Source organism: Thamnophis sirtalis, unplaced genomic scaffold, assembly GCF_051295495.1.
Source record: "Thamnophis sirtalis isolate CommonGarterSnake01/CBP01778 unplaced genomic scaffold, rThaSir2_p1.2 scaffold_5, whole genome shotgun sequence".
NCBI lineage: Eukaryota > Metazoa > Chordata > Lepidosauria > Squamata > Natricidae > Thamnophis > Thamnophis sirtalis.
The window spans coordinates 84254013-84279996 of NW_028261385.1; the positions used below are offsets into that span (position 1 = coordinate 84254013).

Genomic DNA, 25984 nt, shown 5'->3' on the forward strand with positions numbered 1-25984 from the left:
GGAATTTAATCATTCGTAAGGCAGAGCAGCATTTGTATCGATCCTAGTTTAAATGTGGTATTTTAACAGTTTTTAAAAAGTACTGCTAAGAGAATCGGTAAATGTGAATATTTTTGCATGTCTTCAACCACTTCATTGTAGTATAGTTCAGCAGCTCAATGGGCCCTCAGTGGCTGTTCAGAAGACAGCTCAGTACTGGCCAATGTCTTTTAGAACTAACATTTAAAACAAGGGGAGATTGTAATGGGTTGTATTCCTTAACTTCAAATGCCAATACCTTTGGTACATCAACTCTTCTAAAAAGAAACATGTCAGAAAATATAAACATCCACATATGGACAGTAATCCATCTTAGTCCCTGCCAGTGATATTTTGCTTGCTATGTAAGACTAGAACAAGACAAAATATTTTTTACGCTGTTTGTATCATGCTGTTTTTAGTGGCCTTATAGCCCAATATATTTAGTTCGGTACCAAAACACACAATATTTGCACAGGTATGCGGCAAAAGTCATTTATAGTCCAAGTGTTATGGCACTTTGGACTTTTGCAAGAACAAGGCCTTTTTTGTACACACTCCTGCCTACTCCGTTCCTAACAAAATATTTCTGAAATGTCTATATCAGCTTGTTGATGAAATAATTCTTTAGTGCAAAAAACATCTGAAAAAAAGTCCCTCTTTCAGAATAAAGTGCAGACTTTACTAAAAGGAAGATACAGTCCAATTCAAAGTCCAGAATGATGGATCTTCAGACAATTTCAACTTCATCCTTGAAATGTATAAATAGAAGCTTTTTCAGACTTTGGAGGATTTTTACATAGGTAAGTTACATTTAAATCAGAATAGCCATAACCTTGCAGTCATTTCTTTAAGCATGATTTGTTATCAATCAAGATCTCTGGATTCTGGCTTGTTAGCATGTTAATTTTGCCAATAGAAAATATGAAACAAATGGCAGAGTACCAGGCTGAATGCAAATCTTAATTTTACCAAGCTACACAAAGTTGTGGTAGATCTTGGTATGGACTGCAAAATCCAAATGTTCTTCTGTTCTGCTGGAATGTTTCAATTCTTCAGGTGTCCCACACAAGGCAAGTGGGGAACTTGATTAAAAGAGAGTTGCATTAACTTTCTGGTCAAAATCCTTTTTAAAAACACACTAGGAGGTTATGCATATACATCAGTCACACGTGGAAAGTATCAGGACACAAACAACCCCAGTAAGCTTGTGGAAAATATTTCAGAAATAGGAAACTTGAAAATATTCAAGAATTGTGTTGTTTAAGAATTGTTCAAGAATTAGACTGAAGTCCCCTTGGCTTGAAAGACAAACGTTGTTCTCTGGAATCCTAACCTGATGCATTTCATCGCATTGCCATTTAAAATGGATATTCACGGCAACCTATTGAGGGAAAAGAGCTACCCTTAGCTTTGCAGTAGTGTTGTCTGGATTATAAGCTAATTTATTGCACCCACTTTTGCACATAAGCCACTTCATCAGTTGCACACAGTCTCAAGAATACCTGCATAATATAGTGGTGAAACTTTAAAGGTTCATAATGTTCTGCTACTCTTGCTACAAGATAGCAGGACAGCTGCAAACACTACTGCACACTTACAATGTTTTATGAATCATAAGTCCTGCAGGTTGCAATTCCAGATTCTGGAAGTTTTGGCAGGTGGAAATACGTACATGGCTTTTTTTTAAAGCTCTGATGCTACCGTAAATATATTTTAGAGTATAATATTCTATAGGAGAAACTACATCCCTCATCATCAGAAGGTATATTGGAAAAATGACCTTTAGTCATCCTTTCATATGATAGAAACCTGGTCTTTGGCTTTTGACTAAAAATGTTGGCCTCATGCGTAACAATTCTTTATTAAATCCTTATCACAGTACCTAAAACAAGGCATCTAAGCTTATCCTTATACACCTGGATACAGATGGCAATACAGAGATAATTATTAAAAACAGCTACACCCAACTATCATTTTACAGGTGGCCACTTGATTAGGCCTTCAGAACATCACAAACGTTATCTTGAGGGTGTTTTGCATTGCCTAAAGGCCAGCTGAAAATGCTGTCACGTTTAAACCAGCATTCCTCAACCTGGATCACCCATGATTGGACTCTCATCTCCCAAACCAGCATGTCGTTGCACCCAAGAGAATGAGGATCACTGGACCAAGTACAAACTATAATTCAGTGAAATTTCCAGTTCTTTAATTTCTTTAAAACTTTCAGCTTTCCTAATATATGTTTCTGGTGGGCTCAGAAATGCTTCAGAAAATGTTAAATGGAAAAGCTTCCCTCACTCCATATGCAAGGTAGGAATACAATACACCAGGGTTGTCAAACTGGCAACCTGCGGGCTGTATGCGTCACTCACAAGCCACGCCCATCCCAGTTCCGTGAAGGGGAAATAGTGTTTCAAAAGTCATGTGATGGCAATGTGATGCTGTGAGTTTGACACCAGAGCAATACATAGTAAAAGCTGAATTTTTTTTTGCTCCTGTATCATATGGCAACAATTTACAGGATTGTATACTGTTCAAATTCAACCCTATCAATAATATGCTGGTATTAACACAGAAGTGATAGCAAAATGGATTCCTGAATGTTGTATTGAATCAATTTGGTGGCCCATGGGCCAGTTTAGCTCCCTAGTGCTGTTAAATTTGGGTTGTCCAGATTATTATAAACCCACACCAGTACTGGCTTCTGAAAAATATTAAAAATAACAAGTGAGGAAGATTCAATAAGCAGATTCAGATTCAGTAATCACTACTATTTCCAAATGCTACTTTTTATATTTACTATGACATGACAGAGATGTGAGGTGATAATGCTCATATAGCTAGCAGCCACTGAGATATCTGACGATGCTTGCTTGGATATTTTACACTGGAAAATATTTCTGTATATTCAAAGTTACTGGGCAAAGATATGAGGTCAAAGTAAATCAGAGAGACAGACAGATGCTGGTCACCGAAAGCCACACTAGATGCTCATCCAATGCAGCAGCCAGGCTGGATTTCACATCTGAAGATTGAAATTCCTTGCAAATCAACATCTCAAGTAAACAAAAGGTGCATTCCATCATCAACCCTTAATTCCAGTTCTAACCGTTGTTGCTTCTGGTTATGCTGGGGCTCTGACAGTCAAAAATGTGCAAAGTGTATAAAGTGTTCTCCACCTGTTTGGTTCACTAATGAAGTCATGAGCTCTCTCTAACCAATCAGTTATTATAGTACCAGTGAATGGACTAAAGATCTTCTCCAGGAGATCTTTCTGTAGTAAACCAAGTGATTCCTTGGATGAGAGGACTCTTCTTGTTATGTTGCTCCAATGTGGTAAGACATTTTCACCAATATCAGGCAGTGGGATAGCTTGAAACAGAGGGCAGCACCCAATTTTGAGAGAGAAAGATTTCTTTTGCAAGTGATGATTATCCATATGAGAGCTCTTTGCTAAGGAAAGGACCCTTAGAAAGTGAAGGATCTCCTTATGCTGATTTAGGTTAGTCCTTTGCTGCAGGTGATGGTGTCCCAAATCTTCTTCCGGGGCCATACAGGTAAAAGAGAAAGGCATCATTCCCCTGTCCTCAAAGCTCCACATTGTAATAATCCAAAGGAAATGGTGGAATGTTTTCTGGTTGCAACATAAGGCATGATTTAATGAATCTCAATATGAACCTGCAAAGAAAGTAAAAACACAGGTAAGAAAACTTTTGTTACCTTTAAAATAATGAAGTTAACCAATTCGGAACTGAAATGACCAGTTAACCATTATAAGGGACTGTTTAGATTACAGAAATTTTGATGTGGGATATGACAATAAAGTATAATTTACAATCATGAAAATAAGCAAAAATTGTCCCTGGGATCTCATGTTGCCTATCTGAGGAATCAAATAGGTTTGTTATTACTTTGAACCGTGGATAGATTAAATTGACATTTGATGAAAGAATCCAAGGCCATAAGCATTATTTAATCTACATTTGATTCAACAAATCCAATCATGATTTTTATAATCCTATCCTGTTTCAGTACAGTATAGTTTAAATATTTTTAATTGACTTTTTTGTTTGTTGATGTTTTCCTATCTGTATATTATTTTGATACTATTCATGATTAAGGGCATTCCCATTTTAGAGGAAAAAGTAAAATGCACATTTTGGTTATAATCAATTTGCTAATGTATAGATAATACAGCATGCAGATTTAAAGTAAACCCAAATCATGATCTCATAGAACTGCTTTAAGCAAATAAAACCCCATCAACTACACAAGAACACCACCATAGTCCCCTTTTAAATTTTACGGTTCAGTAAAACAAGGTACTTCAATTGATCTAACCTGTTCTGAAATCTGTTTGATTTTAGCTTACTCTGGTGTGTAAACCAAGCTGCTTATTCAATGTGATTAAAACAAATCAGAATCTAAAGAAATAGAGCAACATATACAAATAGTCCTCACTTCACTGGGTAACTCCATTACTAAGCCATATTGTTTACAAGGCACATCACATGACCGTGCCAACTTATAACAATTCCAACAGTTCCAGTTGTTGCTTGGCAAATCCTAGGCAGCTGCACTATCCCATGGTGACATAACCATTTGCAATCTCCTGCTGGCTTTCCTACTGAAAGGTGGCTTGTCAGAAGCTGGCAGTCAAGGTTGCTAATTGCAATCAAGGCTGCAGGATAGCAATAGCAGTAGACTTATATACCGCTTCATAGGCCTTCAGGCCTCTCTAAGCGGTTTACAGAGAGTCAGCATATTGCCCCCAACAATCTGGGTCCTCATTTTACCCACCTCGGAAGGATGGAAGGCTGAGTCAACCCTGAGCCGGTGAGATTTGAACCGCTGACCTGCTGATCTAGCAGTAGCCTGCAGTGCTGCATTTTAACCACTGCGCCACCTTGGCTCTTGTGGCGCTGTTGTGATGTTAATAGCAAGCCTTATTGCTAAATGTTTGAATCACAAAAACATCACAGTGAAAACACTGTGACAGTTTCAACTATGAGAGCCTACTGCAAATACTCCTTGATCAGCATTGTCATAACTTTGGTCACTAAACAATGGTACATTAAGTGTGGACCACCTGTAAGTAATGGCAGTACTAATAAACTGAAGTGTGAGCTTTATTTTACAGAGAATATTCTACGGCATTAGTAAGTGTGCGCTAACCAACTTTTTATAAAACAAGGTAATTGTACTTAAAAAACTTATTTTTTTCTCTTCTAGTACTCTTTAGCTTTGATGCTACAATTAGCATGTTGCAATTTAAAATATTTTGCACTTCGGTGAATCCTGCATTTGCCACTACCCAATAAACTAAATACCAAGATAGTATCTTCCAACAATTGCTTGTTTAGATTCCACAGGGATCTGTGGTGTCACACTTCAGAATTATTCTTGAACACATTTTCTTAAACACATTAAATGAAATATTAAAGCATAGATTTAAGGGGCTTGTTTTCAGATCAAGATGATTACAATTTTCATCACAGGAAGAACACATTATGGAGAAATATATGAGCACAAGAGAAATAAATTTTAGGAAACTGAGTTCTAACTGCATAGAGAAACAAGTTTCATATCCCCAAATAAAATATCACCCGTTGCCCTCAATTGTTAACAAACATACAGAAAATGTATGCGAGTACAGCAACGTTGGGAAGACCAGTAAGATATATAGAACTGCCTTTCACCATCTGACAGTATTTGGCCATCTACTGTAGGGCGATCTACAGGAATCCAGATGTTTATGAATTACAAGTACTTCTAGTACAGGGGTGTCAAACCTGTGTCATCACACTGTCATCATGTGACGTTTCACAACTTTTCCCCTTTGCTAAAAAGTGGGGTGGGCGTGACCAGTGCATGACATATCTGGCCTGCGGGCCGCGGGTTTGACAGCCCTGTTCTAGGAGCGTGGCCAAAGCATGTGTGTAATTATATAACATCTGAAGGCCACAGATTGCCTATTAAGCTAGTGTAATATTGTCTGCTGATTTGCTGGCTAATCAATCCTTTCATAGGATTACAATCTCAGATATTTAGTATTCACAGCATTTAAATCCTATTCTAAAAGATCATCTAAGGATCACCCAACTGGGAACAAATCAGTGTAACCTGGAAAGTTCAATCAAAATATGTTTTGCACAAATGATAATTAAGAGTTCAGAAAATATATTTATTGGGAAAGAGAGAGGAGACTTCACTATTAACTCATCTATGTTATTAATTTTGGATACGCCACAGCTCAAATCCAAGAACAGAGATGAGTGACATTTGCTTTTCTCACTTTAAAATTGGCAATAGGAAACAAAACTGCATTATTCTTATCCATTTACTCAATCCAATTTTCTAAAACTACACAACACAATTACTCATAAAACTAATTGGCCAGCCAAAGGTTGGCTGTTTTGTGGCTTAGAGTACTGGTGAACACAACTCCAAAAGCCTCACAGAAGGGCTCTTATTTTCTAAAAAAGCATAATCTGAACCTCAATTTTATCTTGAGATTTGCTCTTAAGTCTTTGGACTAAAGCAAGAAATTTATAAACCTAATTCTGAGCACTTAGATGTGTGTACATGAATGCATACATCTTTATATTTATTACCTCAGCCAGTTTTTAAAAAAAATAAAATTCATGTTTCCATATGTAATCAATATAATGTGTGTGTCCGTCCATCCCCAATTCAGTTGTTTTCCCTTCACCACAATCACCTTATGAGGTAGGCTGGCTGAGAAAGAATGCCTAGCTCACAGCTATCCAAAGAGTATTTGCGGCTGAGAATAGATTTAAATCCCAGTCCTCCACATTTGAAAATTAAGAAAGGGCTGTAATATATTCCTTTGTCACATCCTGCTTTTATATTATGACTGTTATTTCTCTGTGTGATAATTACAGGAAGAATACAACTTCTGGAGGCAAGTTGTTCCCTGATTGTTCTGTCATGAAATTTCTCTTTAATTCTAGGTTGCTTCTCTGCTTGATTAGTTTCCATCCATTGCTTCTTGTCCTGCTTTCGTGTGCTTTGGAAAACTGATTGACCTCTTGTCTTTGTGGCAGCCCCTCAAATATTGGAGCACTGCTATCAAGTCACCCCTCGTCCTTTTCATTAAACTAGACATACCCAATTCCAGCAACCGGTCTTTATATGTTTTAGCCTCCAGTACCCTAATCATCTTTGTTGCTCTTCTCTGCACTTTCTAGAGGCTCAACATTTTTTTTTACACTGTAGCAACCAAAACTGGATGTAGTATTCAAAGTGTGGCCGTAGCAAGGCATTATTAAAGTGATATTAACACTTCACGTGATCATGATTCTATACCTCTGTTTATGCATCCTAGTATTATTGTCAAGTGCTTTTATTTGGTTGTTAGTCACTGAATTTCTAGAATTGGACAGAATACACGTTAATAATATATTTTTAAAAATCTAATTCCACTTCAGGATGTTGCAGGAAATTCTCCAAGGGACTTACTGTTGGTTTGATACATCCTGAAAATCTGCAATACAGAGTTAATTCAGAAAAACTTTGAGGTAGGTACAGGTAAGCATTACAAATCAACATGATTTGCCACGTTCTCATTTAGGCCAGGCCATTTTAATCCTCAGCAGCTACCATTCACATCACACCTGTCTTTGATGAGATTTAACCTTGGTTTGTTTTCGGGTGGCTTCACATGGTATGCAAACTCCTTTCAATTCCTTAATAAATCATCACGCCAAATGAACCCACAAGGTAGGGTCACTTAGTAAACCAATTAATTAGGCAGCACAAACCCAGAAAAGCAGGGTTATTTCGGTTAAAAGCCGTTATTTCATGTCTCTATGATTACCTCTGTTGGGATACGAGGCCAGGAATGTGAGCTTGCTGATAAACCCATTTATCATTTTATAATGTGTGTGTGTGTGTGTGTGTGTGTGTGTGTTTGTGTAAGTATATATATACACGCACACACATATATATTATATAACCAGACAAATTCCTTGTGTGTCCGATCACACTTGGCCAATAAATAATTCTATTCTATTCTAAACTATAATGATAAATTTAAATAAATAATAAAATAAAATTTAAAGAAGCAAAGCTGGCAGAGGCTGGACCCATGTGGGGAGCCCTTCTGATTCTGGTGATGGTTTCTCCCCCCCCTCCCCAAAGAAAAACTCACCTGTAGCCTGACGTTGAACATCATCGAAGCCACCAGGTACAGGTAAGGGAAATTGATGCGTAGCTTCCACGCCAAGTCGAAGAAGATGAGGAGGGTCCGCGTCAGCCCTTTGCAAAAGATCCCGTAGGTGCGGGCGGTGGCCGACTGGGAAAGGCGAGTAGCCAAGGCGGACAGGAGCACCGACGTCGCCGCCGCCGCCATCGACGCCCTCCCCCCTCCACACTCACACACCGACACACACACCTGCCGAGCCAGGCCTCGTAGACTCCGCCTTCTCCGCACGCACTCACAGAGACCCGGATGTCCATGGAACCAAGCAGCGCGGCTGAAGGGCTAAATCAACTCACTAGCACCGTCGCTGTCCATGACGTCAGACGCAGAGCGTCACCTCGTCCAATCCAAAGGCTTGCAATACGGATATCTTCTTTTTCTCCCAGGCTTTTCCACTCTGCTTTTTTTAACTTTCCGCTTTGCTGGGATTGGGTGTTTTGTCTTTCAATCTTAGGGCGGGCTTAAAGCAACCTTGTTTTCGTTTGTTGTTTTATGTTCCAGCTGTTTGTTTGCTCTCCCAAATGCAGAACCCATAAAAAGAGGCATGGCAGCCAAAATTTTTTTTTCCAATGCCATCCTCTTGCAACAGGCAATTTACTAATCAAGGGAGTCCCTGGAACAGTAACTGACTTCATAAATTGCATAATTTGTGTTGCAACATCATTACACATACGACGTTCTCATGGCTTATATTAGATCTCTAAGACTGCAACTCCGATCTGGAGCAAACACAGCTGGCAGCCATCATCCAGAAGGGCTATTTGTCTTGAATCAGAGTGAATGAACAGCAGCAGCAATAGTATAAACGGATTAAAGTTCCTCTATGGGACCAGTCAGCAGGCCTTCTCTGTCACATTACTGCCTTATGGAATGAAGCACCCTCAAAGATTCAGATGGGCTCCATCTATTCACACAATCAATTGCAAACTTTACTGTTTTGGGGAATCATTCCTGTGTGTGTGTCCTCTTTAACTTTCTTTTCTTTGCACAACACTGGCTGCAAAGAAGAGCAAGGGATTGTGGATGATTGAGTTTGCCACCCTCTAGTCCTGCGATGGTGAACCTATGTCACATGTAACAGAGGTGGCACACAATCACCCCAGCTCAGCTTTGCCACGTGCCTCCCACCAGCCGGCTGATCTTTGGGTCTCTGCTACGCATGTGCATTTGTGCATGCATGGGGGTTGGGCATATGGAGGGCTGCGCATGCATGTGCCAAATGGGCATATGCAGGGGGCGCTTGTATCCACAGGGCTCACATATGCAGGGGCTGTTTGCGCATTGCATTTTGAGGATTTGGGCGCACACGCTTTGGGCACTTGGTCCGGAAAAGGTTAGCCATCACTGCTCTAGTCCTTTGGTGTAGGTTGGGAGGGAGCAGTGGTCATGTTTTCATTGGTGCTGATGGGAGGTCCCTTGCTATAGATCACTGTTTCTCAGTCTTAGCAATCAGAATTTAGCATATTCAATAAACTTTGCATGTAGATTTTAATGCCCCAAATATATACAGGAATATGTATTTGTTTTCAACAATATGAGTTCCAATTTTTCATCATACCCCTTAACTGGCAGGTCAAGATTAGAGAAGGGCAAAATTCTCCACCCAATTCTTGATAATGGTAGGTATAGCATGCAGTGTGAATCTTGGGATGATGGCTTCAGAATCCAAGCTATTTAATACAAAGCAGACTTGTTCTGCAGAAGTTGGTCTTTCCTGAGGTTTTTATGCACATCATGTGAAAAAGTCTTGTAGTGGACACCTTCCCCCACAGGTGTTACATGATGTTTTTACAATGATACTAATAGATAATGCATGTATTTAATAAAGCATATATAACTGCAGCGGTAACTTTTGGTTATAAAGGTATGAACCAGTCTCCATTACTGGTATTAATGATTAAAAGATGTCAATTATTATCGATTATTATAAAAGTATTATAAAAGGTATAGTATAGCAACTTTCTTGCTGTCATAAGATCCAGGTATCTGCATTCTCAAATAACCAGATGATTATCATTACCATTCTTTTTTTTTTCAATGAGTAGGACTGTGGGGATTTAAGAAACTAAGTCTGAAATTTACAGCCCAGAAGACGTGTTAGAATTTTTACAATGCAAACAGTCCATTTATCCAGTTTTAATCAGCTACTCTAAACTAACCACTGTTCTTTTAAAATGGAACTCTAAGCTTTCCATTGTAAAATGTTAGCTTACCCTGTTTTCCCAAAAATAAGACCTTCCTGGATAATCAGCCCAATCGCACTTTTGAGATCATGTGCTAAAATAAGCCCTCCCCCAAAATAAGCCCTCTCCCAAAATATTGTGACACAGCAGCAGCCATGAGGTGACCACACTCACTGCCTCCTACACCGCAAAAGTAATGAAACCTCCCAAAAAATAAGGCCAAGTGCCTTATTTCGGGGAAACATAGTAGTTCCTAGAAAACCGATTAACCATAGTACAGTTAAATGGTGAAACAGTTAATGAAAGAACTGTCTGGTCATTATAAATGATGGGTAACAGGGCTATTTCATAGTGTAGCATGTGTCCTTGTTCCTTGCTACAAGAGAAAGTACATTGGGTTCCTTGCTACCAGTTACTAAACATAAATCATAGACATAAAGGTGTCAGTTTAATAAAACGTTAACAATATTGACTTAAAACACATGCAGACTAATTAAGATAGACAAGGAACCCCCCCCACCACCATTTGATAACTGGTCTCCAGTGGACCTTTTGGCCTGTACAGTAGATCAGCTCCAAGGGATGTGATCTATAAACCTCAAGTGAGAGTGCCTCAAAACCTGTAGTAGGTCATAAGTTCTTAGGCAGTTTGAAACAGAGGTGGTATTCAGCAGGTTCTGGAGAATCAGTAGTGGAAAACTTTGAGTAGTTCGGAGAACGGGCAAATACCACCTCTGGCTGGTCCCAGAGTGGGGTAGGAATGGAGATTTTGCAGTATCCTTCCCCGGGAGTAGGGTAGGAATAGAGATTTTGTAGTATCCTTCCCCTGCCACTAAGCCGTGCCCACAGAGCCGGTAGTAAAAAAAATTGAATTCCACCATTGGTGAACTATCAAAGCATGATTTGGATTGTTTAAAAAAAAGACTAAAAATCTAGCAAAATAGCAAGATCAGAAAGCAATAGTAATGAAATACAATTGAACTGAAAGTAAGGAAAAAAGCAAATATGAGGTAAGCAAACAGTAAAATGAAAATAGAAATAGAGGAGAAAAGTAAAAGATAAAAAGCAGTGCTTAAATGGGCCATAATTTAATGGAAATTATTTGATGGCCATGTTTCCAGGGGACTTTAGCTAATCTAACTGGAGAAACATCTTGAGGGCTCCCTCAACATTTAAAGTTGATGGCACCATTTTAAAAGCCCAGGGGGGCCTTGTCCATTCACAGACCATACTACCACAGTTATAATTTATTGTGTATCACTCATTTATTACCCTCTTCATTATCTCCTACACTATTTGAGTGTTTTTTTCTCCCTATGCAAATGGAAGGAAGCACATCTCTGGAAATACTCATTGACTTAATGGAGTCAACCTAGGTATGTCCAAGAGGCATTTCTGGAAATAGTAGTAGTGCTGGATGCGTGGGCTTTGCCAGCTTTTGATTTTTTGAAACCTAATATGCAAATACAGAGTTCTGGTCACTCTCTTGAGTAAAATCGCCAGAAGGTACACTTGTAGGATTTAAGCTACTTCTCCTCTTCTATATGAGGACTTCTTAGAGTATTTTGAACATTTTTATCTACTTTACAAGATTTCCAGAAACAAATTCATCAAGGTGAATGAGCTGTTTATAGATATGCATACGTCTCTCCTACCTTTTTGACAATTCCAGATTTTTTCCCCCAAAGTATTCTTGAAGCAAACAAGGCTAGTTAGTTTGCCCAGTTGAGCTAGAACCAAATGCATATATTTTTATTAAAGAAAACAAAGCTGGTATGATTTAGCTAGAGTTTATGAGAACCATAAATTGCTATAAACTATAAACATTGTCATATATAGAAAGCAAATTGTTGTAATCACATTTGATTTGTTTATGGGATTTTTAAAAAACCACATGCAGGGCCTCCCCCCCCCCCTTATTTGGTGTATAGATTAAAATCATGAATCTGGATCAATACAATATTACAAACAATGTTATTAACCCATTTGAAAACTCTTTTTATTTCACTGACACCACAAATCTCATCAAACAATTGATTTTTAAATTTAAATCACTTACATATAACTTGTTCTATAACTGTATTGGCTTTGATATTTCTAAGGGCTGTATTTTTTAATTCAATGTATGTGGCCAAAGTAAAAAGTTTAATTATGCAATACTGAAAATAAAAGTTTACATTAAACACTTGGAAATAAATTCATAGGTTCTCTCCAAACTAGTTGGGAAATCTCTTCCACACCATCCCGGATCAGACAAAAAAGCATAACTGCATTTTAAAAAATCTCTTGGAGTATAAAATTTAGTTTCTTTCAAAATAGAAATATTTGAACCGCAGAAAAAACTGTATTTTTGGTTTTGTTGAGCTAGACTTCAAAAGTAGTTAAGCCTACACATACTACATTTTTGTCTGTGTTTGATATTTCAAAGTAGCTTCATAATTTACTTTTCATCAGCTACTTTTGATGAAACACTTTCCTCTTTAATACTATATGTGGAAAATACAACTTTTGCTGGAAATATGTGCAGTCAATGTTAGGCTGTTCCCAAATACCATGTGTGTGATTCACTACAGATTCCTATATAAATAATAAATTCAGCCCGTTGCCCATGTTTACACCTTTCCCTGACTATGACTGTTAGCTGTTAACTAGTTTTCATTTAATTATGACATCAGCTGGATTGTTTTCTTCCATACTAGCTGTGCTCACATCTGGTACTCTCAAGTGTTTGGATTACAAATCCCCAAAGTATGGTTCTTTTGACAACTGTAATGCAACATTGTCTGAGGGATACCTCAGGATGACAGACCTTAAATTTAGCTTAGTTTAGAGCTCTCAGATGAGACTCATCAGTTTGATCTCATTCTGTGCAAGATAAGCAAAGTTCTGAACTATTGGGGTGAGTGGCTTGAACCCTGATTTTTGTTTTATTTGAAAATACATTTCCAGTTTCAAATATACATACTCTCTGTCTCTTCAAATTACAAAAGTCAAACTATGCTCTTTGCTTTTTCTAAGTAAGGACTTAGAGTTTGGTCACTGCGTGCAATATAGATTAACACAGATCTGCTGGTTATTGCTTCATTTAACTCTAATTGCCCCATTGCTCCATCAAACAGAATGTGGTTCTGATCTATATATTAGCTCCTCTTGTTTAATTTCTTCAAAATAATCTATTATTAAGTTACCGTTAAGTCCCAAACGAGAAGCAATCCCCACCTTAAAAGTTCTTTATACAGCAAAAAACCCAAACAAAACAAAACCAAGTATTAGAAAGACTGGATATATTGGTCTCCATGTTTTATAAAAACTACATATAGAATAATAGTGGAAGTACCCTTGCTATAAATTTCTCTTCTGGACTCATCCCAGGGAAACTGATTCTGTGATATTACAACAAAGAGCCGAAGGATCCTGTAACTTCAGAATTTGAAACCAAAAATGGACAGACATAAAAACATAATAAATAAGCAAAAAGGAACCAATTTAGACTAGCATCTATTCCAGAAGGAAGTTCATTTTATTCTTTGCTGCGGAGCATATGTGTGACACTCAAGAAAAGAATTCATTGACTTTTAGGTAGCTTGTTTTGTATCTTAATTTAGGACACATCACTAAAACAAACCAGTCCTGGATGCTAGAATTTGTAATTCGATATAAATTATCTTGAAGTCATGTTAAAGTTGGTATTAAATTTTTGTAAGAACGTATCAATATAAAAAAAATAAATTCTTACAAATCAATCCCCAGCATCATTTAGTTATATTATTATTATTTGTGGCTAATACACTCAAATAATGTATCTACATTTATAAATCTTATTTGTATTATGTTCTAATATTGATTTTGGAAAAGCTCAGGAAGAACAAATTGTATAGGGTCAGCAAAAATGTTGAGGCATGAAAGAACACGTATCAGATACTCTAAATTCTAGAACCAATTCTAAAATTATATCATTAAATTTAAAGAAATGTACCACACAAATACATTATTGTTCCCCTTGTATTCTTTATCTTCTTAATTAAAGAAGATAAAACTCCATCAGTAAAAGCTCATTAATTATTTAGTTATGGATACTCTTCCGCAGTTCATTGAAATCACCAATATTAATTTTGGAATATCCCATTGGACAATTTGCTATTTATTAAGTTGTGAAAGAATTTTTATCACATATTGAAAGAAATAAAACTAGAATTTCTAATCCCATCTTCAGCCTAATAATCATTTTTGCTTAACAACATGTTTGTTTTTCAAATTAAGAGAAAAACCAAAAATGACTAGGAAGCAATGAGAAGCACTTACTGTATTTGTATGTGTGTGTATTCCAATTATCTCTATGTACAATTCATATATCTCTTGCACGTACAAGTGCATTGATTATGAATAATATCCAAGAAAGTGTTCTGCAGTTCCAATGTTTTAAAAATCTTAATTGGACATGTTCTTCATACCAGCTCTGGATTTACACCTCTATAATCACATAAGTTCATCAATTTCTGGATAGGTACAATAATTGTCAAAAAGAAAAGCAACTGAGTAAAAGACATATTAATTGAGGCACAGTGGTAGTTCAGTGTATTTACCTGGAAATGTGGAAAAACATAAAAAGACAGTCTACAAAGCTGCATAGATATGATCACAGTATGAAATACAATATCAGCAAAGTCTAGAGGTTTTACTACACTTGCTCTGTGTATTTGCACGTTGAACTTAGCACTCTGAAGAGCCCTGCAGTCCTCTAGTTTCAATAAGACTAGGAAATGAATCTAAGTAGATACTTTTTGGGTCAATACATGGGGTTTTCATTTTCTGTACTACCTGGCCTTTTTCCATGGAGGTTTTTCTCTTCTGGATTCTCCCTGAGCAGTCTTCCCCTTCTTTTTGTGCACACAAATATATTTGGACAGAGATGCAAATCACTTTTTTTTCCAAATAAGGATACAAACTGTTTGCCCTGCACATCAATGGATTTTTGTCTCGGTTATCATTCATGCAAATGCGAAGATGGAACATTTTTATATTGCCCACGCCTAGAAAACAGATGTGTCCTTGGCATGAGCAGCCAGTTATGATAGAACTCACTGTCAAAGGGACTGCTTTTATTAGTGATCCCAAGGATTTGGGCACTATGGTTCTTGCTGCTAAGATGCAAACTGATAACCTCATATGGCAGTCCATGTACACAGCTGTAAAGAAAACCAATGAGATGCATATGGACAGTTGGAAGTGTTTCAAAAGCCACTATCTGGATAAGCAGCCATGCCAGTTATAAATGGAAAAAACATTTTGTCCATTCAACTGGGTCATTAACTTCTTCCCTGCCTATATTCTAAAATAGATGTTTCAGGCCTTGGTCAAATACACATTCAACAATTTTAAGTGCCAAGTGACTTATTTCCCTATTTGAAGAAATGAAAAGGAACAGGCTATTGCTAAGGCTTTTCATAGAGGCTGCCTGTGCAATAATATCATCACAGTTTAGTGACTTAAGGTCTGTATCAAAATCAAGGTTAGAAAGCACATCTGTAGTAAAGTTCTAAGAACAGAAAGTTGGAATTGATTTGGAACTCCTCCTCAATCACTCAGGGTCTATGCAAAACAAAACAAAAGCTTTTTTTTTTCTTTTTTCCTTTACAGGTTATCCACAGTGTTCCAAGGGAGTACTTAGCAGTGTGGTTAATGTACTTATTGGTGCCAAGTGTGTGTGAAAGCAATAATCTTCTGTTTCTAACTTTCCTGCTGTTTAAGAATAAGAAGGCAAGCCCTGGCCTACACAGGACTGGTATATCTTCTAGCCTTTCTTCAGTTAGCAGAATATTGCTTCCTCTTTTCTTTTTCTCTCCTCCATACAGCTACTGTTCTTCAATGACACATCCGGGTTGTCATCTCTTTCTGGAAAATAAAGGAAGGTATGAAAGATCATTAACCACCAATGCAGTGGGCTATAAATCCATACACTCTTCTACTTTTCAAATTCCACAGCAGGCTTGTTTGTGTAAATTTCTAAAATTTTCACTCCTGTTTATTCTCTCTAATGTTCAAGACAAATATGCATGGGTGGCAATCATTTATTCTGGAAGATACCTTGCCAAAGAAGCTCTGGAAAATGCAAGGTCCTCTTTCCATTTTGTCTAGAAGAACATATAAACATATTGGAATGAGAAAATTCCCCTCCTCCCACCTGTTTGTTTTCTTGTTAGAAGCCAATCGGAGTTTCTGGAAGGTGTAAATTAGAAGGAATTGCAGACAGAACAGGAATTTCTGGATTTTGTTTGTTTTCCTGCTAAGTAGTTAAGTGATATGTTCCATCAAAAGAAAGAGAAGCGGACACTGGAATAGGTATGTACATGTGTCTTTAGGGCAGGGTTCCCCAATTGCTAGCCTGCTACTGGGTCATGGCCGGTTGGGAACCAGGCTGCCAAAATGTTGTTTGAGCATGCAAAGCTTCATTTGCGTATGCCAGGATTTAGATTGTGTGTGTGAAATCATTCCACACCCACTACTGAAATTGCAGAAGCCACCACCGCTGGTCTGCAGAACCAAAAGATTGGGGACCCTGCTCTAGAGTATCTAAACTGAAACATTAGGATTACAGTGTAAGCCTTGACCCTTCAGAATGGATTCCCAATTTATTTTTAGGATAATTGTGATTTGGAGGGAAGGTATCAGTTGGAGGCTTAACCCCTCTTTTAGATTGCAATTTCTTTCCAAGCTAGTCTTCCCCTTCACCCCCATTCCCAACAGACAGGCATTTTGAGACCTACTTTTAGTCAAGAAAAAAATATTGGGGAATTTCAGAACGGGGAAAAATACAGATGGATGATTAAGGGCTGAATGTCTGTATACATAGTTACTTCTTCTATGCTATAGATATAGAATACTGACATATGCAAAGATACAGCATACAAGACCCCCTATTCTTGCCACAGAACGGCCTGCTAATATATCACACATTTGAAAGGTTTGTTGTAATATGGTATATATCTATATGTATTCAGTTGTGTCAAGTGCTTGGCCTTCAAATTAAATATTTATTATAAAACCTGGCCCTTTTGATTTCTAACCCAATTCTACTTAGGACTATAGCTGAATGGCAAACATAGAAAAGAGGGAGAAAGTAATGGTTTGGGCTACAGAGGCCAAAATGAAAAGATTGTGTAGGTTTGCAAATGTTTGCAATTCCAAAACTGAAGCAAATGTTCCCCCTCCTTCTTTAAACAATTTGGCGCCTATAAAGGCCAAACAACAGATTAATTTCTTAGCTATAGACACAAAGCTATTTATTAAGTGTGAAACAAGCCCGCCCACCCTCACATTTCAAGGTCCAGTACTGTACTGCAAAACGTCAACTTAATAGTTAGACCATTTATTATGAAATCTACACTGCTGTTTTTTTCATAACAGTAAGTCTGAGCTTTTAACCATGCAGAGAAATGAACAAATGGTTAAGTAAACATTGAAGAAATGCTAAATGTTTCATTTTAGTCAGATACTGCCTGGAAATTGAAATATTTTTAATCCATGGAATGCTACAATTGAGGCTTCATGGAGAATTGAGGCAAGTCTCCATACAAATCAAGAAAAAAGATGTCAGCAGAGTACAGAGTTGCAAATCTTTTTGCCATGGTCAAAACCTTATAGCAGGAATATACATATATGTATGTATGTATGTATGTATGTATGTATACATACATATACATGGATGTGTATGTATGTTCCTTGGGGTGTGTGTTCTGTTAAGATACAGCCTTTGTGCCTTAAAATGGCTTCTATGTGCAGCACAGTGGAGTTGCCATGGTAATGGATTCACAGTACTCCACAAGGGGGTTCCTTCTGGTAAAGGAAAAAATTCAAAATTAGAAATTACATTTGGTCCACATATTTTCCCCCTATAAATAAATACCTGGGCAACCCCACGTTATCAGCTAATGGAAAATATTATCTCTCGTGGCCAAAAGAGAAGGATGTTTGAAATTATAGTTTACTGACCATCTCTTTTAGTTACAAATCATACAGTAATAAATTCTGTTTCTATAAGCCTTCTTCTAAAATCTTCAAAGCATTTGGAAGTTATCATATGTCAACTGAAAGATAAAAGAATTTACTCATATCTATTTCTGAATTACTTTCACAATCAGTACAACTCTATCACTGTAGGTGATAAAGTGATTACTTGCCAGGCAACAAAAGAAATTCTCAGGCCCAATTATTACAGACAGACATTATGGCCAAGCTAAAATTTGAGTCAGGGACTTTCTCCCAATACAACTAATGTTCTTTAATTACAACAATATGTAGGTTGCCTTGGAGAACCACTTAGTGATCCTGAAGATTATGCTTTAAATTTCATATACCATGTCATGGAAAGCCTTCCCTGTGCCTTGGTTTTCCTTGTAATCGCAAAATATTTCATATCCTTGTTGTTAGAATTTTCATTCTAGCAATACATGATACAAAATATTTTAATGCAATTATGTAATGGCAACTCTAAGCCAATCAAATGTCACATATCTACAATACATTTTGAAATATGGTAATTAGCATAAAAAGTACAAAGAAAGAAACATACATCTGATCTTCAACATCTTAATTCAATACCTCTGGCAGATTTTTCTTCCTTTTGTTTTTCTTCATAGAAAATCGCCTCCTGAAATGCTAGAGAATTTGCCTGCCCAGAGTTTCAAAGCCATCACATTCCTTATACAGCAGTTATGGAGAGAAGAAGAACATGTGCCTATGGATCCCAAATACCTGCTGCTACTAAACTGGGATACAGGTAGTCCTTGACTTACAACCACAGCTGAGCCCGAAATTTCTTAAGACATTTCTTAAGTGAATTTTGTCCCGTTTTACAACCGTCCTTCCCACAGTTGTTAAGTGAATCTCTGCATTATTAAGTTAATAACTGTTTTGACCTAAGTTTCCCAAGAGGATGAAACAAACTCCTTGTCCCAACAAAAAACCCTTTTATTAATTTACTGTAAATTCTGCTCATTCACATCCAGCAAAGTCTTTTAAGGGAGAATTTACAGTCACAGACCTTATCTGGCTTGGAGAGCTGACAGGCCAATATCTGCAAAACTTGGCAAGGAGTCTTGGAGAGTCACGAACCAATTAAGCAAACTAATTGTGTCCTGCAACTCCACTCCGCTTTCACTCCTCTGTGCCTTACTTCCACATCGACTCCTGTTCTTTAGCTGTTCCCTTTGTCTGGCAACTCTATGCATGCGTACACTGGGAATGCTCTCCAGCTGTTCGTCTGCCTCACTGATGTCTGACTCTGAAGGCATCTGATAGCTGGCATACGGCCCTGGCCCCCTCTCTGCCTCCAATACAGAGGCCTCATCAGAGCCTTCCCCAGATTCCAGAACTGGTCCATGTTCCTCCCCAACCTCCTCACTGTCTGAATCTGCTGCCAGCTCTGCTGGCCGCTGGCAGGCCACTACAGTAACACGGTTGTTAAATGAATCTGGTTTCCCCATTGACTTTGATTATCAGAAGGTTGCAAACAGTGGTCACACGACTCCAGAACACTGCAGCTGTCATAAATACATGCCAAGCGGCCAAATTTTGATCACATGACCACGGGGAGGCTGCAACAGTCATAAGCATAAAAATGATCATAAATCACTTTTTTCAAGGCCATTGTAACTTCGGCCATTAAACAAATGGTTGTTAAGTCAAGGACTACCTATATGTGCACATTCTAAACATGATCAGAAGTGTGGGGTATAATTCTTAAACTATGTCTGTAAGTGAATAGCAGGCTCTCATAAAGATTCATTTTCCTGAAACAACTACAAGGAGATACTAATAATAGTAGGCTACAACTCAGCAGTGAGTAGGAAATACTGTGTTTCCCCATGTCCTGATAATGCCATGCCGTATTTTTTGGATAGGCAAAATATACACCCTCCCCTGAAAATAAGCCCCCTGGACAACCCCCCCTCCAGCCAGGCAGAGCGCCACTCACCAACCTAGCGATATCCCAAAGGCGCCAAGCCACAGGAGCTGGGGGGAGGGGGGCAAAAGTGCTCACGTTGCTTGCTGCCTTCAGATACCGCTAGGTTGGTGAGTGGCACTGTGCTGGAAAGGGGAGGTTGACTCGGCAGCGGATCTCCGGAGTTTGGAAGCTGGTTATGCTCGGAGCGCCACAGCGCCTGCAGGGAGAGCTGGACCAGGGCAGGGTGAGGCTGGGAGGCACTCAAGCTGGGGAGGAACAGGTGCTCGCGCAACCTCCCTTTCCAATCAGGCAGAGCACCATGTAGCTTAGTGTCTTTGGGATATTACTAGGTCAGTGAGTGGCGCTCTGCGCAGCTTGGAAGGGGGGTTGCCGAGCAGCTGCTTGTGAGCATGGTCACCTCATGGCTGCTGTGTTGTGCTGCTGTTTTCCCCTGAGGCTGTGCCCGGCTCTTTGGGTGCTCACTCACAAGAGAGCAGCCACCCGGCAACCCAAACCAATCTGCCCCCCCCCAATAATAAGGGCCAGGAAACATTGGGGGGGGGGGGGTCAAAAGAAAATAAGACCCTGTCTTATCTTGGGGGAAACATGGTAATATTAGATCAAATCTCAAGTCCAGATGGAGTGTCCAATGTATTACTAAAATGGCAGTTCTATCATTAATTACTTTCCAGACAACAAAATTAAGCTATGAAGAAAATAAATCCTGAAATTCTCAGGCCCAAATGTTTGCCTGGGCCTGAGAATTTAACAGATTTGTTCAGTTTGCCTGAACTTTCAGATTCAATTGAAAAGCTTCAAAGTATGGACTGAGTATACACATTCAGTTTACATTCTCAGGCTCTCTGGAATGATAAAATGTCCACAAACAAGGGGATAGTGTTTAAAGTTTTTCTTTCATCAAACATATGAAGTTAACTGCTCAAATAGTTTGGCAACAAAGTAAGAGTCTGCTTTCCAATTACTCCTTGTTTCACAACTGTTCTGCAAATATGACTTAAATTACTGTAATTACAGATAAGCAAGCAACCTTTAATCTACTACAATCTACAGAATGCAACATGCAATTTAAAGCTGATTGAGTTGAAAGCTAAAATACTCACACGAGGGGAATGTCTTCTGTTTCCTCCATATTTCAGTTAAGATGATATGCAGAATTTTTTTACACTGATATATAAGAAATACTGATTCTTTTTGAGTTTGAAAATAAAATATAGTATTTGACTTTAATACAATCAGTTCAGTTCTGGAATGACTACCTATTCCATGGCTAATTAAATTTAGTTAGAGAGGTAAAAAGGATCCTAAGAATATTAACTCAGTATCCAAAGTTAATAAGGGGAAGTGATGAGATCACATTAATTTTATCACTTGATGCAAAACACCTGTACAGGCACAGTACAGGTAGTCCTTAATTTATAACAGTTCATTTAGTGAACATTCAAAGTTACAACGGCACTGAAAAAAGTGACATGAGCATTTTTCATATTTATGACTGTTGCAGCATCCCCGTCGTCACGTGATCAAAATTCAGCTGCTTGGCAATTGACCCATATTTATGACGGTTGCATTACTCCAGGATCATGTGATCACCTTTTGCAATCTTCTGACAAGCAACGTCAATGGAGACACCAGATTTATTTAACAACCGTGTTACTAACTTAAACATCTGCAGTAATTAATTTAACAATTGTGGCAAGAAAGGTCCTAAAATGGGGCAAAAGTCACTTAGCAAACGTCTCACTTAGCAGAAATTTGGGCTCAATTGTGGCCGTAAGTCAAGGACTATCTGTACATTCTGCTGAACAGAAATGAGGTAACAGACCACAACAGCCAAATAAATATAATTACAGAAACTTAAAATACTTTAGCATATTACATTATTCAAGATAATAGATTTGTATAAGCTCCAGTGAAAGACAATTGATCTGTCTAATCCAGGATCTTGTTCTACTACAAAGCTTTCTATCGGCTGGAAATCCTATCAGTTTTGCTATCCAGGATCCTTTAAGGATGATAATTTGCTGTATTCTAGATAATTGTCTTGTGAATTGGTAGCATCAGACTATCCTTAGCTGTAAAGAATTATATCACAATGTATAGTCCAGAGGCCAGGATGAGTTTGGCAAAACCAAAAGAAAAAAATATCAATAAATATTGCAAAAATTACACACACAAACACAGTTTTTTAAAAGACAGACAGTAATTAATTTGATATTCTTCATATTATGAAAACTTGCAAGACAGTTTTAAAATCTTTCTAAAATGTGTGATTTTTTTTCTTATTAGAGAGTGCACGAACACGTAGAGACACAATTTGAGCGGAAGACTCAGATAATTATAAGGAAAAAACACAAAAATCGGAGTGTTTTTTTTTTTAAATGCCTGGGCAGAGATAAAATACTCACCAAAGGTTCTAGTTCCTTACGGTCTATGAGGTTGAGCTCTGTGACAAAATAATAAAAGTGCTTGTAACAGGTGTTGACATGGGCCTCAGCCCCCATGATTATGATGCGGTCAAAGTGATGAATGTAAACATGTACAAACACCCGAAATAGCCTGCACAGGATCTTTTTGCAGATCTGGAGGAAGTTTTTGGGGAATGGTACACCTGTGAATAGAGATGATTGACATTTTGTTAGCTGAAAGTATAACATTTTTCAGGATGTTTCTACTACATGAACTTGAGCCTGTATGGATCCAGGTTTTTTCCAAGTATATACACTGGCTCTGAATTGTTTCCACATGAAAGCTGAAAAATATCTACAACATATTTTCAGTGCTAGGGAAATATTGATTTATTCTCACAGGAATCAATTAATTAAGAGCAGAGGTGACACAGTAGATTGCAGTACTGCAGGTTACTTCTGCTGATTGCTAGCTACAGTTCAGCAATTCAAATCCCACCAGGCTTCAGATTGACTCAGCCTTCCATCCTTCCCAGGTGGGTAAAATGAGGACCCAGATTGTTGGGGGCAATAGGCTGACTTTGTAAACCATTTAAGAGAGGGCTGTAAAAGCACTATGAAGCGGTAAATAAATCTAAGTGCTATTGCCAATTTCCTCTCTTCCTTCTTCCCTCCCACCCTCTCTCTCATATGCCCACCAATCTCATATAATATTGTATATCTTTTAATGCATAATAATAGTTTTTGCTGGTGGTTGTTGTTTTAAACTAGTCTTCAGAATGGTAGCTTTTCTGTTGGCTTTCTGGATATTGGTTATTTCTCTCTGTGATTTTAATTTCATGATAGTAACAACATTTACCACTAACAAACACAACAACTTTATTCCTAAAATCTGCAACAATCCAAAAGAGATTACCACAACAGCATAGTGTAAGCCTAAAACAGAGATTTTGAAAACCACATTTATCTGACAATGTTTATAGACCACCCCAATTTGACTAACTCTAGTAACATGAACAACTCTAACAACATGAGCAAATCAACATTTCTATAATTAAATTTATCATCATATTTTCCATCCTATTGCTTGGTAAACACTGCAGATGAGATGTCCCTTACTTCCTTTTTCAGCAAATATTTTATTTTATTTGTATTTTTTTATCCTGGCATTTTATTATTTATACAAATAATTCAAGGTGATGAACATATTCAACACACCCTCTTCCTATTTTACCCACCACAACAATCCTGTGAGATGGGTTGAGCTGAAAGAGAATGACTGACCCAAAGTCATCCCGCTGGATTTCTGGCTAAGGTGGGACTTGAACTTATGGTTTCCAGCTTTCTAGCCTAATCATTAAACTGGATCTCATATGCTGCAGCACTGGACAGAAGTGGTTCAGAACTGCCAAAACTGATTAACAGAAGTAAAATGAGTAAGTAAGCTTTATTTCTGCTACCTAAATCACATTGCTTCTGCAGTGCCAATCTCTTCACTTTCCCTGCATGCAGAAATGTCTATATTGAGATAGGAGGAAATTATATGGCCCATGATTTTTATCTTGCCCCCTGATGGACAAACGAAATCTGTATGGCACTGGTTCGATAGCTTTTCTCCAGTATAAATAAAGGTAAGGTACTGAAACCTGCTAAGGTAAATATTATAGGAGCGGGATCTCTTCAAGCTCTCTGAGCATTGAGTGAGCAGAAACAGTGGTCTGATCTTTTCTACTGCATTAAGGACAGATGTAATCAGTGGTGGGATAATAACCGGTTCGGTGATCGTGTGATTTGTGCGTGTGTGCTCAGTTTGAAGAAATCTTCACTTCCGGGTTTCTTCGGAGGAGTAGCACAGCTGATTTGCACGGCAATCTGCTCTGCTGCGCAAAACAGCTGAGAATATAAAAGTAGGAAAATAGTGTGGGAGGGCAGGCCGGTGGGCCCATCTGATCATTGGGGCGAACCAGTTCACTCCCAGCTGATGGTTGGAGCTACTGGTTCACCCGAACCAGTCCAAACCAGTAAAATCCCACCCCTAGATGTAGTCCCATTCATATGAATAGCGTTTCCCCCAACTACAAAAGTCATGGTATCTTGTCTGGATTCAGTTTAAGCCTGATATACATTTCATCCAGTTTGCAAAATGGCCCAAGCAGCAATCCACCAAGGCAACATAAACATGGGAAAGAGAAATATGTCATCCACCCAGAAGTGGCATCCAGCTTGACATCCCCTAACGACTGTTCTCAGTGATTTCATATTGAAAAGCAGAGAGGACTATCATTTGATATCTGCCCTCAACGTAGGAGTGAAATTATGACAAAGTTATGCCTTCAGGTTCAATTCTCTTAAGCGGACAGAAGGATATTGTAATTGATTATAAAAACATTGTCAGATGATTCCAGAGGCTTCTTTTGCCATTCTGATGATTAAAAATAAAATAAAAATGTAGATTGGATATTTCAGCAGATAGTAGTTCAAAACTTCCAAAATGAAGTTTTTCATCCCAAAGGGTAGGTTGGACTAATGCACATACAGTATGTCCCATCTCATTAACCAAAGGCTAAGAAAGAATAATCAACAGACCCTTGAACGAAAGCAATCAAGCAACACTTTATTTATAAAAATAATACTAATAAAAGCAAAACATGTAGTCTGCAGATTACGACAATTGAGCCCAACATTTATGTTGCCACATGAAACATTTATTAAGTGACTTTGCTCCATTTTACGACTTTTCTTGCCACAGTTGTTAAGTGAATCATTGCATTTGTTAAGTTAGTAACATGGTTGTTAAGTGAATCCAGCTTTCCCTTTTGACTGTTGCTTGTCAGAAGGTCGCAAAAGATGATCACATGACTTTTGGACACTGCAACCATCATAAATATGAGTTAGTTGTCAAGCATCTGAATTTTGATCACATGACTGAGGGGATGCTGCAAAGGTTGTTAAGGGTGGAAAAGGGTCATTAGTCACATTTTTCAGTATCGTTGTAACTTTGAACCATCACTAAATGAACTGTTGTAAGTTGAGCACTACCTGTATATAAATCCTCATTGAATAACCCTTTTCTATATTAGATTTTTGAAAGATATGAAAGAAATATCTTAAAATGAAATCAATGGTCCCTAAGCAGAATCCATTGTCTCGTGTTCTTGCTCATCTTTCTATTATTACAACTGCTCAT

The 25984-nt window shown here is 38.0% G+C and overlaps 2 protein-coding genes across 4 annotated transcripts in view; both read right to left on the minus strand.

Annotated features, from left to right (window-relative positions):
- Nucleotides 1-499: 499 nt before the first annotated feature.
- Nucleotides 500-8476, minus strand: SMIM10L3 (small integral membrane protein 10 like 3). Its single transcript, XM_014061877.2, has 2 exons — nt 8195-8476; nt 500-3699 (listed from the first exon to the last, which is right to left on the minus strand). The coding sequence occupies exons 1-2, from the start codon at nt 8393-8395 to the stop codon at nt 3679-3681; spliced, it is 222 nt and encodes a 73-aa protein (XP_013917352.1). The 5' UTR covers nt 8396-8476; the 3' UTR covers nt 500-3678.
- A 3926-nt stretch (nt 8477-12402) lies between these two features.
- MOB3B (MOB kinase activator 3B) overlaps nt 12403-25984 on the minus strand; it is a 91336-nt gene continuing 77754 nt past the window's right edge. For all 3 annotated transcript variants that reach the window (XM_014061873.2, XM_014061871.2, XM_087716137.1), the window contains 2 exons: nt 22798-23000; nt 12403-16320 (listed from right to left, as the gene is read on the minus strand). In XM_014061873.2, coding sequence (XP_013917348.2) covers nt 16291-16320; nt 22798-23000 — 233 coding nt within the window. In that variant the 3' untranslated portion in view covers nt 12403-16290. The remainder of the gene's footprint in view (nt 16321-22797; nt 23001-25984) is intronic.